Source organism: Tripterygium wilfordii, chromosome 21 (genome assembly GCF_013401445.1).
Source record: "Tripterygium wilfordii isolate XIE 37 chromosome 21, ASM1340144v1, whole genome shotgun sequence".
NCBI classification, from domain to species: domain Eukaryota; kingdom Viridiplantae; phylum Streptophyta; class Magnoliopsida; order Celastrales; family Celastraceae; genus Tripterygium; species Tripterygium wilfordii.
In genome coordinates, this window is record NC_052252.1 from 7,994,608 (window position 1) to 8,006,837 (window position 12,230).

At 34.1% G+C, this 12,230-nt stretch overlaps 1 protein-coding gene across 1 annotated transcript; it reads right to left on the reverse strand.

Moving 5' to 3' along the window:
- Positions 1 to 6,373: 6,373 nt before the first annotated feature.
- On the reverse strand, positions 6,374 to 9,565 carry LOC119988106 (UDP-glycosyltransferase 74F2-like). Its single transcript, XM_038833027.1, has 2 exons — positions 8,815 to 9,565; positions 6,374 to 7,159 (listed from the first exon to the last, which is right to left on the reverse strand). Exons 1-2 carry the CDS (start codon positions 9,442 to 9,444, stop codon positions 6,428 to 6,430), a joined length of 1,362 nt encoding a protein of 453 aa, XP_038688955.1. The 5' UTR covers positions 9,445 to 9,565; the 3' UTR covers positions 6,374 to 6,427.
- Between the last annotated feature and the right edge of the window lie 2,665 nt (positions 9,566 to 12,230).

Here is a 12,230-nt window from a genome sequence, read left to right on the forward strand (position 1 = left end):
AGTTTTGGTATGCAACTAGTTAACAATGATCAAATCTGACTCGTTCGAGACTGTCTCTAAGCCTTCCATTTCTACCAACAAACTTCTCATTCTGTTTAACGGACTAAACACCTTCACAAGGTTAAATACATGGTAGCATAAAGAGCGTACCGAACACTGCCTCAGTTTTGGGTGCGTGTCCAATTGACTGTCCTCCAACCCAACAACTATGAAATCAATTCTGCACTCCCGACTATGTCAATGTGAGACAAGTTAACAGCCAACTCATACACCAATTCACCAATTCAACAAATTCATGTCCCAACCATCATTCTTCAAACAATCCGAAACTGGAACTTGCAGCCACAATTGAAGCACCCTTGAGAGTTTTCACTTCAATGAGATTTTCCTTTGTCCCTAATTTTTGTCTAGAGCGCCCTTTCGGGTTTTCACTCTAATGGGATTTTTCTTTCTTTCTTTCTTTCTTTTTTTTCTATCCCTAATTTTTGCCTAGAGCGCTCTTTCGAGTTTTCACTCTAGCGGTATTTTTTTTGTCCCTAATATTTACCTAAAGCGCCCTTTCGGGTTTTCACTCTAGCGGGATTTTTCCTTGTCTCTAATTTTTGCCTAGAGCACCCTTTCGGGTTTTCACTCTAACGGGATTTTTTTACGCGTAATACCACCTAAGAACATCGGCATTCACTGGGTGAGGCAAATCATCGTCATCCATCTTTGTCAAAATTAATGCTCCTCCCTCAAAGGCCTTCTTCACCGTATATGGTCCCTCATGATTCGGTGTCCATTTCCCTCGATGATCTTTTTGAGGTGGCAAAATCATTTTCAACACTAGGTCTCCTTCTCCGAAACTACGAGGTCGAACTTTCTTATTATGTATCTTCATCAATCTTTTTTGGTACAACTGCCCTTTACAGACTGTTCGTAATCTTCGTTCTAAAATCAAATTTAAATGTTCATATCGCACTCGAGTCCATTCTGATTCTTCTCTTCCATTGACATAGAAATGACATCAATATCTGGAAATTTCATATCCATAGATGAGCATCATCAATCACTCCATTCGCCAAATAATTTGCTATTGCACTTTTTTATTTCCTTTTGCGTGACATACACAATATCATATTCTGATAATAACATCTACCATTTAGCTATCCTCCCAAAGAGAGATGATTACTCAAAAATGTACTTGATAGGATCCATCCTAGAAGTCAACCATGTGATGCGATAAAGCATATACTGTCGAAGTCGATGCGCAACCCAAACCAACGAGCAACAAGTCTTCTCCAACATCGAATAATTTGCTTCACAATTGGTAAAATTCTTGCTTAAGTAATAAATGGAATGCTCTATCCTTCCCAATGAATCATGTTATCCGAGCACACATCCCATCGAACTATCTGAGACAGTCAAATAGAGAATAAGCGGCCTACCAGCCACATGAGGCATTAACACTGGAGGACTTTTCAAGCACTACTTAATCTTTTCAAACACCATCTGACAATCTTTATTCCACTAAGTCGAGTTGCTCTTATGCAGTAATTTAACGATAGGTTCGCAAGTGGCTGCCAACTAGGAAATAAATCGAGCAATATAATTCAACCTTCCTAAGAAACCCCTGACTTCCTTTTCTGTATGAGGAGGGTGCATATCCAAGATCGTCTTCACTTCATCAGGATCTACTTCAATTCCTTTTCTACTCACAATAAGCCGAGCAATTTCCCCGAGGTTGGCAACTTCAATTGATGCTTCCTTAATTGATCAAACAACTTCTGGAGATTCACAATATGATCTTCACCTTCTTTGGACTTTGCTATCATATTATCGACATATACTTCAACTTCTCTATGCATCATGTCATGAAACAACATGACCATAGCCCTTTGGTAAGTAGCACCGATATTCTTCAAACCAAATGGCCTGACTTTATAGCAAAAAGTTCCCCATAGAGTAATAAAGGTCTTCTTCTCGCGATCCTCTGATGCCATTTTGATCTGAATATAACCCAAAATCCATCCATAAAAGAGAAGGTAGAATGTTTGGTTATATTATCCACTAGAACATCGATGTGGTGAAAGGGAAAATTATCTTTCGGGCTCGCGCGATTAAGGCACAATATTTGCCACCCATCCGAACTTTACCATTCTTTTTGGGGACAGGTACAATATTTGCCACCCATTCCGAATATCGTGCCACCGCTAAGAAACCAGTGTCGAACTGCTTCTTTACTTTTTCTCTTATCCTCAAAAGCAAGTCTGTTTTCATTCTCCTCAACTTTTGCTTCACTGGAGGGCAATATGGCTTTAATGGCAATCTAACCTCCTTTTTTTTTTGATCTCCAGTTCCTAAGTTAACAACCTCAGGCGTTTCCTTGTGTGGTTGAATTATCTTTTCTTCTTGGTTAATGTGTCTCAACATTTCCGGCAATATCTCAAACTCATCTTCAGTGTCAGAGTCATATTCAACATTGTTAATGGGTGCCCTAAAATCTGGTTCATTAGGTTCATCTTTTTCATTTATCATCAATTTCGATCCTGTCAAAATGGAATGTGTAAGATTTGGAATTTGGAAGTGATGGATAAATAAAGGTGAATAAATGTGGAATTCTGAACGAAGATGAGTATAACAGGAACACCAGAAACATAAGAACATAGAAATATTGAACATGCAAAAGCCATACTATGGAAATCCATCAAAGTAAAGTAAAGACATGCTCATTATAAAAACCCAATCAATGGCCGTGAGCTGGACCCCAGATGGTAGTGCATATAGAGATTACTCTTGAAGGCTGTTGACAGAAATTGGCAATTCCAAACTAGTCCAGTTGTTGAGCTCAAAACCTAGAGAATGTGGTAGAGTTTAGCAGCAAAGTTCGGATCCTCTTCAACAACAACAATCTTTATTAGTTGGAACTCTTTGAACTGATTACATAAATTTGCAAAAATTGCCCTAGTTACATAAGTCGAGCTTCCAAATGGCAAATTTCTAAAATTTGCCCCAGTATCAGCCAATTTTACTTTGTTCTGCATCCCTCCGTAAACGAAACTATCATAACTCCCATTTATTTTCTTCTTCTTTTTTAAATTTTTTTTAAAATGCGTATGATTTTCTATACATTATGAAAACAACATTAGTTCTCATTTATTTCTCTTTTTAAAAATGTGTATGCATGTGGTTATTATTTGTGCAAATCCTGCTTCAATTAAAAGATGTCTTGAAAATATTACCAAACCAAATTGCAATGACTGTGCCTATGTGAATGCCATGGGAAGAAAAATCAAGAATGGAGATTACAATTAAAAATATGGGAAACATACATTAGCATCAAATACTAGAAAAAGAGGTAAATGAATCACATAAAAAATAGAATATTCACATGGGGTAACCTAAATTTCTGAAAGTTTCGAACATGGATCTAGGGTTTTGTAAAGTGCATGAATAAGTCTATCTAACTATCTCGAGAGGTCCTGGATCAGGTTGCTTTTAAATCCCAGCTATTGGAACAAAAGCTCCTCCCTTAACTTTTAAGGGAAGTCAATCCGGTGAGGATGTTTTCCACTATCCATACGGAGACGGAATCTCACGAAAATAATGGTCAACCCTCTCTAATGCTAAAGGTAGAGCCGGGGTGGTAGGCTATAGTGAGTGTAAGTGTATGAGATGACAAAAAAAATTACCACAACAAAATAGATCAACATCTCTAACATATAAAGGAAACAAACAATTAACCATACACAAAGAAGTAACCATAGCCAATCAATTAATAATATGGGCTTGACCCTCTTAGGTTAAAAACCTGGAGTCCCCAGCAGAGTCGCCAGTTGTCGCAACCGGGGTCACGACGCAGACCGGCAATGGAGGATGAAAAACGTTTAGAGTCGTCACCAATTGAGTTAAGGTGCAATTGGACACCGTAAAGACCTGCAAACCAAAGAAAAGGGGTACGGGGATCGATTGAGTGTGGGGAAGGTGTTAGGCACCCCACAACTCCCGTTTGAAGACGGTTACCCTAATTAATTTAATGGCTATCTCATGGAAATTTACTCTTTGCAAGATATAATTTTTTTGAGAAAAAGTTGGTATGAAAAATACTATCAACTTATAATAGTTTTGGAAAAAGGTTTGGAATAATACTATCAACTTTTGATAGTTTTTTTTTTTTGGAAATACACTACCAACTTTTGGTAGGCTTAGCGAAAATACACTACCAACTTTTAGTAGGTTTAATAAAAATATACTACCAACTTTTGGTAGGTTTAATTTTAAATACCAACTTATGGTATAAATGATCTATTGAGAAAATGTCTTCTATCAATTTAACCTAATATTGTCAACTTATGACAAATTTATGAACAAAATTAAATAAGGTCCATAATTCAAATAAAGAAAACCAACTTATGATTTTCTTAATTGAAATGACCTATATGCAATTTTGAACTCACACATTCATAGTCTATACAAATAAAAATAATCCAAATAATAACTATCCAAATTATACATGCCAATATGAATGAATAACCTAACATAAGGGCCAAATATACATACGTAAAACAAAAAAATAATGAATTGCAATAACTCAAACAAAATCCCAAAATTACTCAAGCTTCCATTAACTCCGACTCAAATAAAGTCCAACCCAGTCCTCGTCCAAAATCAAACACAAAATGATCAAAAAATGGATATCAGATTGTAATATCAAAATCTAAATTAGATCAAATACAGATTTACACATGCCTATAAACAAGATTTTTTAATTTCACGACAAACATAACTTTGTTACATATGTCAAAATTTATACTCAAGATTTGTATTCAAGTAGGAACTTAGGCAATGGATATATTCTTCAACAGAACCGATTCATTATTCACCAACACCTCAATGAAATTTCATCACAATCCTCTTTCAATATCAAAGCCAGGTATCAAGACTCCAAACACCACAACAATGAGCAAGACCAAGTATCAAAACCGAATATTAAATCCCAATATCACAGGATATATTAGCACACTGTATTAACTTGATTTTAAAACAAACATCAAATACATGCAGCATATTGGCACACTATATGAACCCAATTATGAACAAACCAAACCTCAGCACCATATATTAAGTTGGAAACATCATACTAGGAGAGTGTATACTTTTGCTTTCTCAAAAGTGAAACCAAGGAGATGCAGAGATGGAAGTAGAAAGACAACCAGAAATATAACCCTAGAGAGATGCACAGCATGGGCAAAAGACTAGAACCATAACAAATGACAAAAAAAAAAAAAAAAATATATATATATATATATAGAAGAATTCTCACATAAGGGTCTAGTGTAAAATAAGAGTTTATGTTTAATAGTGTGGATGAATTAAATGACAAGTGAGATCCACTACTTTGGGTCCCACATATTTCAAACCAATGATGTAAACATAGACCCTTATTTTACACTCTTATATTATACCCTTATGTGATATATATATATATATATATATATATATATATATATATATATATATATATATGTGTGTGTGTGTGTGTGCCGATTATTGCTCTCCGAGATATGAAACTAGTAAAATAAAATCTCAATGCTACCACAATGGACAAACAAGGGTATCGAGGCTAGACGTTGAAACCAAACATCAAAAACAGATATGAACACAAACTCAGATATTACCTTCTCGTCTCTTTCATCCATCACCTTTTCTCTACTTGAATCTGGTGTAGCTATCTTTGCTCCTCTCTCACTGCTCTTTTTTTGTTTGCTTTGTTCAGCTACCCCTTTTTATTCTCTTGATGGTGTGTGGCCCCCTCCCTTTTGTGTGGCTCCTCTTTTTTTCTTGTATGTATGCGGCTACCTAGCTCCTTCTTTGCTCCAATCCAAAACCTCTTTGTTTCTCCTCTCTTTTTGTTCTATTGAGCGGTTGCCCCTTTTGTGTGTCTTCTATGAGACTCTCTCTTCTTCCTTCATACCTATTTTTCTCTTTTTACCAAAAAACTCCTTAAACCCTTTTCTTTTCTCTTTAAAAACCCTAAGAGAATAATCCTTTTTGTATTTTTTATTCTTTTTGTAAAACCCTAAAATGATATTTTTTATTCTTTTTGTAAAATCCTAAAATGGTGTCACCTTTCCCTTTTTAAGGTTTTATTTCCAAAATCTTTTAATTCTTTATTTTTTAGATATTTTCTAGGGTTTAATTACATTGAGGCTTGAGTTTGAATTTTTATGTACCTATAGTCCAAAAAAAGGTTTTTGCATATTTGTAGGCTTGTGAGCCCGGGAAATGAACTTTTGGAGTTTTTAATTTTTGATTCTTGAATTTTTGTATATTTTTTATCTTTTAATGATTTTTGCTTTTATTAATTATTCTTCAGCCGGACGAAAACCGGTTAGACGAAAACCGGTTAGTACAAACTTTCAGACTTCAATTTTACAAAAACTAACGTCTATGACACCCACTTAGAAACAAACTTGTCAACATTTGTATCAGAAGTCCCACCTTCACTCACTGCCTCAATTGCCAATCCCTTCCATTTCTTAGCATTCTTTTTCATTTCTCCGCCTCTTTCCCCTTCCATTACATCTCTAATACAACTTTCAATCTCTTCTCTACTCACAATCCCATTGTCATCAACCCTAACTCTAACACCCACTTTCCAAACATCCTCAACAAACTTAGCATCTGTTGTCTGGTCAGTCCATTGTGGCATTGCCACCACTGGTACACCCAAGCTCAATGCCTCAATTGTTGAGTTCCAACCACAATGTGTGAAAAAGCACCCAATTGCCTCATCAGCTAGCACTTCCAATTGGGGACTCCAATTCACTATCAAACCCACATTGGATTTGGATGTCTCTTCTTTGAATCCTCTTGGGATTTTTGATTCTTCAGAATCCCTAATCACCCACAAGAAGTAGAAGTTGCTTCTCTTGAACCCATGTGCAAGTTCCTCCATTTGCTTGTCATTCAGGTCGGCCATACTTCCAAAGGACACATATATGACAGACCTTGGTGGCTTATTGTTGAGCCAATCGATTGACATGGATGAGTCCAACTGGAAGAGATTAAGACCATAGTCATTGTCCACTTGAAGCCTATTTTCCAAGTACAATGATGGGATTGTAGGACCAATTGTCAATAATGGACAACCCCAAACTTTTGACATTGCATCCACCACCTGCAATCACAGATAAAAACACAATTAATCTCCACATCCTTGCATTGCATCAGTATCTCTGAAGCAAGCAGCAAAAATAGAAACCCAAAAGAAAGAGATTTGATAAATAAAAAAAAAATGGTGGAGGATCAGAATTTGTTATAAATATGTAAAATACAGATTTTGCCAAGAAAATTTATAGAATTACTGTATCACTATTGTAATCTCTAAACATAAAATATGATATAATATTTCTCTCTCCTCTCTTCAAAAAACGAAGGACACGATATTCAAAAAATTTTAATCTAAACAATTTGTTTAGGGTGCGTTTGGAGCACAATTGTGGCCCAACATTTATGCTACCTGCCAAACAACGATTTTCGGGGTGCAAATTTAAATGCCATTTTGGCACAATTTTATTGCAATTCTACAATGCTCCAACTGAGTACAATTTTCTCCAAATTTGCCCGAGATTTTCCACTGCTAACCTTGCTTTGCTTTAAGTTTGTTGTGCGATTATACCCTTATACTAGGGTCTTACCCTGGTTTCCTCATTTCGCAAACCAGTCACTCCTTTTTCACAAAGTCGACAAACAACAACGGCAGCTTGGAGTCCTCCGCCGCTAGCTGGATTTCAACTCAGACAACACCTCGATTCCAATCCATCGTCTTTTTATTTTTATTTTATTAAATTATTTTCACTGTTTTAATTAATAATATTATAAATTGTGTTGATTTTTATTTTACTATTTAATTGAATCTATTACAACTTAAATGCATCATAACCCTACACGTAATTTGTACCGACAATTTTAAAAGCATATATGTTACCAGCAAAAGTATAACCAAACACTATCAACATTTTAGGCACCATTTAAGCTACCAACATTTAAACTACCAGAACTAATACTAGCATAAATGTTAGTGTCAACATGTGTCCATCAAACAGATCCTTAGGAGTGGAGGATAAAACTCTTATCTTTTAATGAAATTATATGTTTGGTGTTTTGTTAAAAAACACAGGATATTATAACTTTGCGCAAAATGAGGCTCTCATACGGTGCAGACCGTATACTATTAAAACACATCCAACGCGTCTTAATTTTATACGAAACGATTAGGATAAGAGTAACACGTCAAATGACAAAAAACACCCTCTTTAAAAAACAAACCCTAACCACTCGTCACTTCCTATATACTTTCTATATTATCTATACTCTAAAAAAAAATCTAACGAATTTTTATAGATTTTCCATAGGAAAACTTATAAGAGTAAAATGATTAGAAAAAAATAATTGTTTTAGTTAGGGGTTGTCCAAACATATTACCACATGAGATACTATCATTTTGCGTAACGACAAACCAAACAATGTATTGTACAAAAATTATACTATACAAGCCTGATATCATATTTGTCTCAAACACTATATATGATTAAATTATATATCAACTTATCCAATGATTAAATTATACATGGCATAACAAAATAATATTATCCTATACGAAACACCAAAAACGAAGCCTTGATGTTGAGATTTATGAAAGAGATAATGATAAATTTGAAGTGGAATAGAGATGCACTAGTTGTCAAAAAATAATTTTTGAGTAGGCAAAACAAAACAAAAATTGTTAAGAGATTCTTATGCGAAAACATAATCAGTTTACACATTACGTACCTGCTCCTCTAGTTTGTAGAATGTGTTGACAAGAACATAATCAGCTTTGTTCATGTTAGAGAATTGTGCCAACACCAACTCCAAGTATGCTGGATAGGAATCTGCCGCATATATAAACGACGGCAGGTCCCGGATTTCCAGCGGCGGCAGCCCCGGAATGGTCACCGGCGATGAAACAACCGGCAATGGCAACAATTTGTGGTGAGCATTGTAGTAGATGTAATTAACAGCAGCCATGTGAGTGACAAATGCAGCCCCAACAAGCCCAAACTGTTGGGCCACATCCAAGGCCCATGGCAAGACCGCATCATACACTATGCAATCAACGGGGTGTGAAGTGTTCTTGTACTTGATGATAAGGTCGGCTAGGGTCTTGGATCCAGCGGCTTGAAACCTTTTGACGTAGTCCTCCTTGGCGCCGCCGTCGTCGAAACCGTCGGATATGGTGTCGATCTGGACGGATCCAGGAGGGTTGTTGTGGTTGAGGGATCTGGAGATGAAGCGGGTTATGGCTAAAGTGGCTTTGAGGCCTTTAGAGACCAATCGCTTAGAGAATTGGAGCATTGGATTGTAGTGGCCTTGGCTTGGGTAGGGAACCACCACAACATGATGAGCCCTCTTCGTCTCCATTTCTACGGCTTTCTTCTCTCTCTAAGTATTTCCAGTCTCCGCTTCATAGGCGTCAAGAGGCCCTTTGTACCCAATCTTCTAAATTCCTCCTTTAAAAATTTTTCTTTTCCATTGGTCCAAGGATAGCTGCTTGGTGCGTTTGGTGGACATTTTCCGCTTTCACTTTCGCTGTGTCAAACAACATAGTGGAATCAACGGATCTGTTGGCCCAAATCCGCTCCAACTTTTTGTTTTTTTAATTTTTTTAATATTTGTATCCCACACTTTTACATAAAATATTATTATTTAATGATTTAAATATAATTATATTTTAATAAAAAGTTTAAATTAATTATATATTTCTGTATTTATAATTATTATAACAGTAAATTCAGTATTGAAATAAAATAATTAAAATTTAAAAATACAAGACTTTTAATTTTATAGGTGTTTAATTTTAATACATAATGATAAATTAAAAAATACAATAAATGTAACGAAATTTATTTGATTAATTAAATATAAATAAATTTAAAAATGCAATAAATGTAAGTTTAATTAATTTGATTAATTAAAAAAATACTTAAAATTAATTTTAAATATAAATTATATTTGATTAATTAAATTAATACTTAAAATTAATTTTAATAAGAATTATATTTAATAGATTAATTTTAATATAAAAATAAAAAATAATATTAAAATATTTTCTACCTATTTGACAGGGTCAAAAAAGCGGATCCACATGCCAGAAAGAAACTCCATAGAAAAGGCAGCTTCTTTCTCAGCACTGCCTCACTATTTTTTTTTTCATTTTTTATATATGGGACCCACTTCTTTGACTTTTTTACATAAAGTTACAGTATAAAAAGTAAACGTGGGGCCCACATTGGCCCCACTGTTTGTACAATATATTTTATTAATTAAAATATTTAAATTTTATACTTAATATTAATTTTATTTATTAAATTAAATGTAAGAATAATAAAAAATTATTATAAATTCATTATATTTGATATTTAATAAAATATTTATTTTATTAGTTTTATTAATAAAAATAATTATGCTTAAAATAAATTTTAATAAAAATTATATTTATTAGATTAAATTTAATAACAAAATTTAATATAAAAATTATAAAATCTAATATTATACTCCCTCCGTCTCATTTTAATTGTCCTCTATTCCTTTTTGGGATGTCCCAAAATACATGTCCATTTCAATTAATTAAAACTAATTTCATTCATTTTTCCCATCTGACCCTTATTTATCCTTAAATTGAAAAGCTAATGGAGTGAATTCCCAAGGAGTCATTGACATCTTAATTGTCTTCTATAAATGAGGGTATAAATGTTAAATTGAAGAGGATTAATACTAGGTCCAACGATATTAAATATTTTGGGACATTTTTTCTACAGCATTTCTGTTAGTATTGAAAATCAATCTTTCCACTCGATCAAACAGAGTCTTTCTATTGGAGTAAATACTAGATCCAACGATAGTGGGTGCGTTTGGTGGACATTTTTTAAAGTATCATAAATGCTAATTTAAATGGTAGTATATATATTGTCTAAAATGCATATTTGTTTTAAATCAATCACCGAGTTTTCAAATTTCAACTCAATATTAAAATCATGACAGATCATTCTCTAAATGATTAATGATGCGTGATTGTCGAAGTGTCGCCAAAATATCTTGTGAAATATATAACAAATACATGTGTGATTGGACCTCTAATTTGATGTCCTAATATTCTTTAATTAGGATGTGCTACCACTTAGACGATGTATTTATATCTAATTTAGTAAGTTTTACTCTTATAGTTGTTTTCTCGTTAATTTTGCAACAAACCGGGCTAAAATGATTAAATTGGAGACTCTTGGCGCTGAAGATAGACGTTGAAGGATCCAAATTGTTCAGACACTTATATTGTCATCAGACACTTCCTTAACAAATCTAGATAGAGGCTTCCAAAGAATCGAAGAGCCTCAACTGCCCGGACATCTACCACAGCCGTCTAGACACCTTACTTTGCCTTCCAAACATTTTAATACAAAACTCATGTTCAGATTTTATATATATTTCAAAGAATTTTAATGCATATCTTGAACATGAATTGAAGGATAGAGTAGTGGTTAAAGTTATGGAAATTGTGCTCTATACTCAAGTTCAAATCCTACTATATTATATATATCAAAAGATGCGTCTTGGGCCTGCTTTTGGGGTCTTTGATTTTTTCACAACTTACTATTTTTCCTCTCTTTTATATAACAACTAGTTAATCGCGCGGGTATATTTTTTTATTTTTTTAGAATTTTTTCTCAATTTTATAGATGTTATAATTTTTTCTTTCAAATTGATTGTTAATAATTATTTATGAGAATAGGTATTATACTAATTCAGATCTATTTACAATCTATTTTAAACTTATCTCAACATAACTCCAGTAGTACTCGTCAATGACATTAAAGCCTAGCGGGGTTCATGTACACAGTATCGATTCACGACGTGAACAAAACACGACAAACTTTAGCATCCCACCGGGATTATCACATTCTAGATTATGTTCACAGCTGACTTCACCATTTGTGTCCTTTTTAATTAATCAACCTTACACACCAATTAGTCATATTTGTCAATTTCTTCAATGACAATAATGGCCAACTTCTGTAAGAAGCCCCATTGCAAGAGAAGTACTGATTACACCAACACCACTGTTGTTCAGGTAAGGCAAGAATTCTTCCAATGTTGAATTGTTTAAAGAGTAGTGGCAATAACAAAGAATCACGTCATCATGCACATATGAA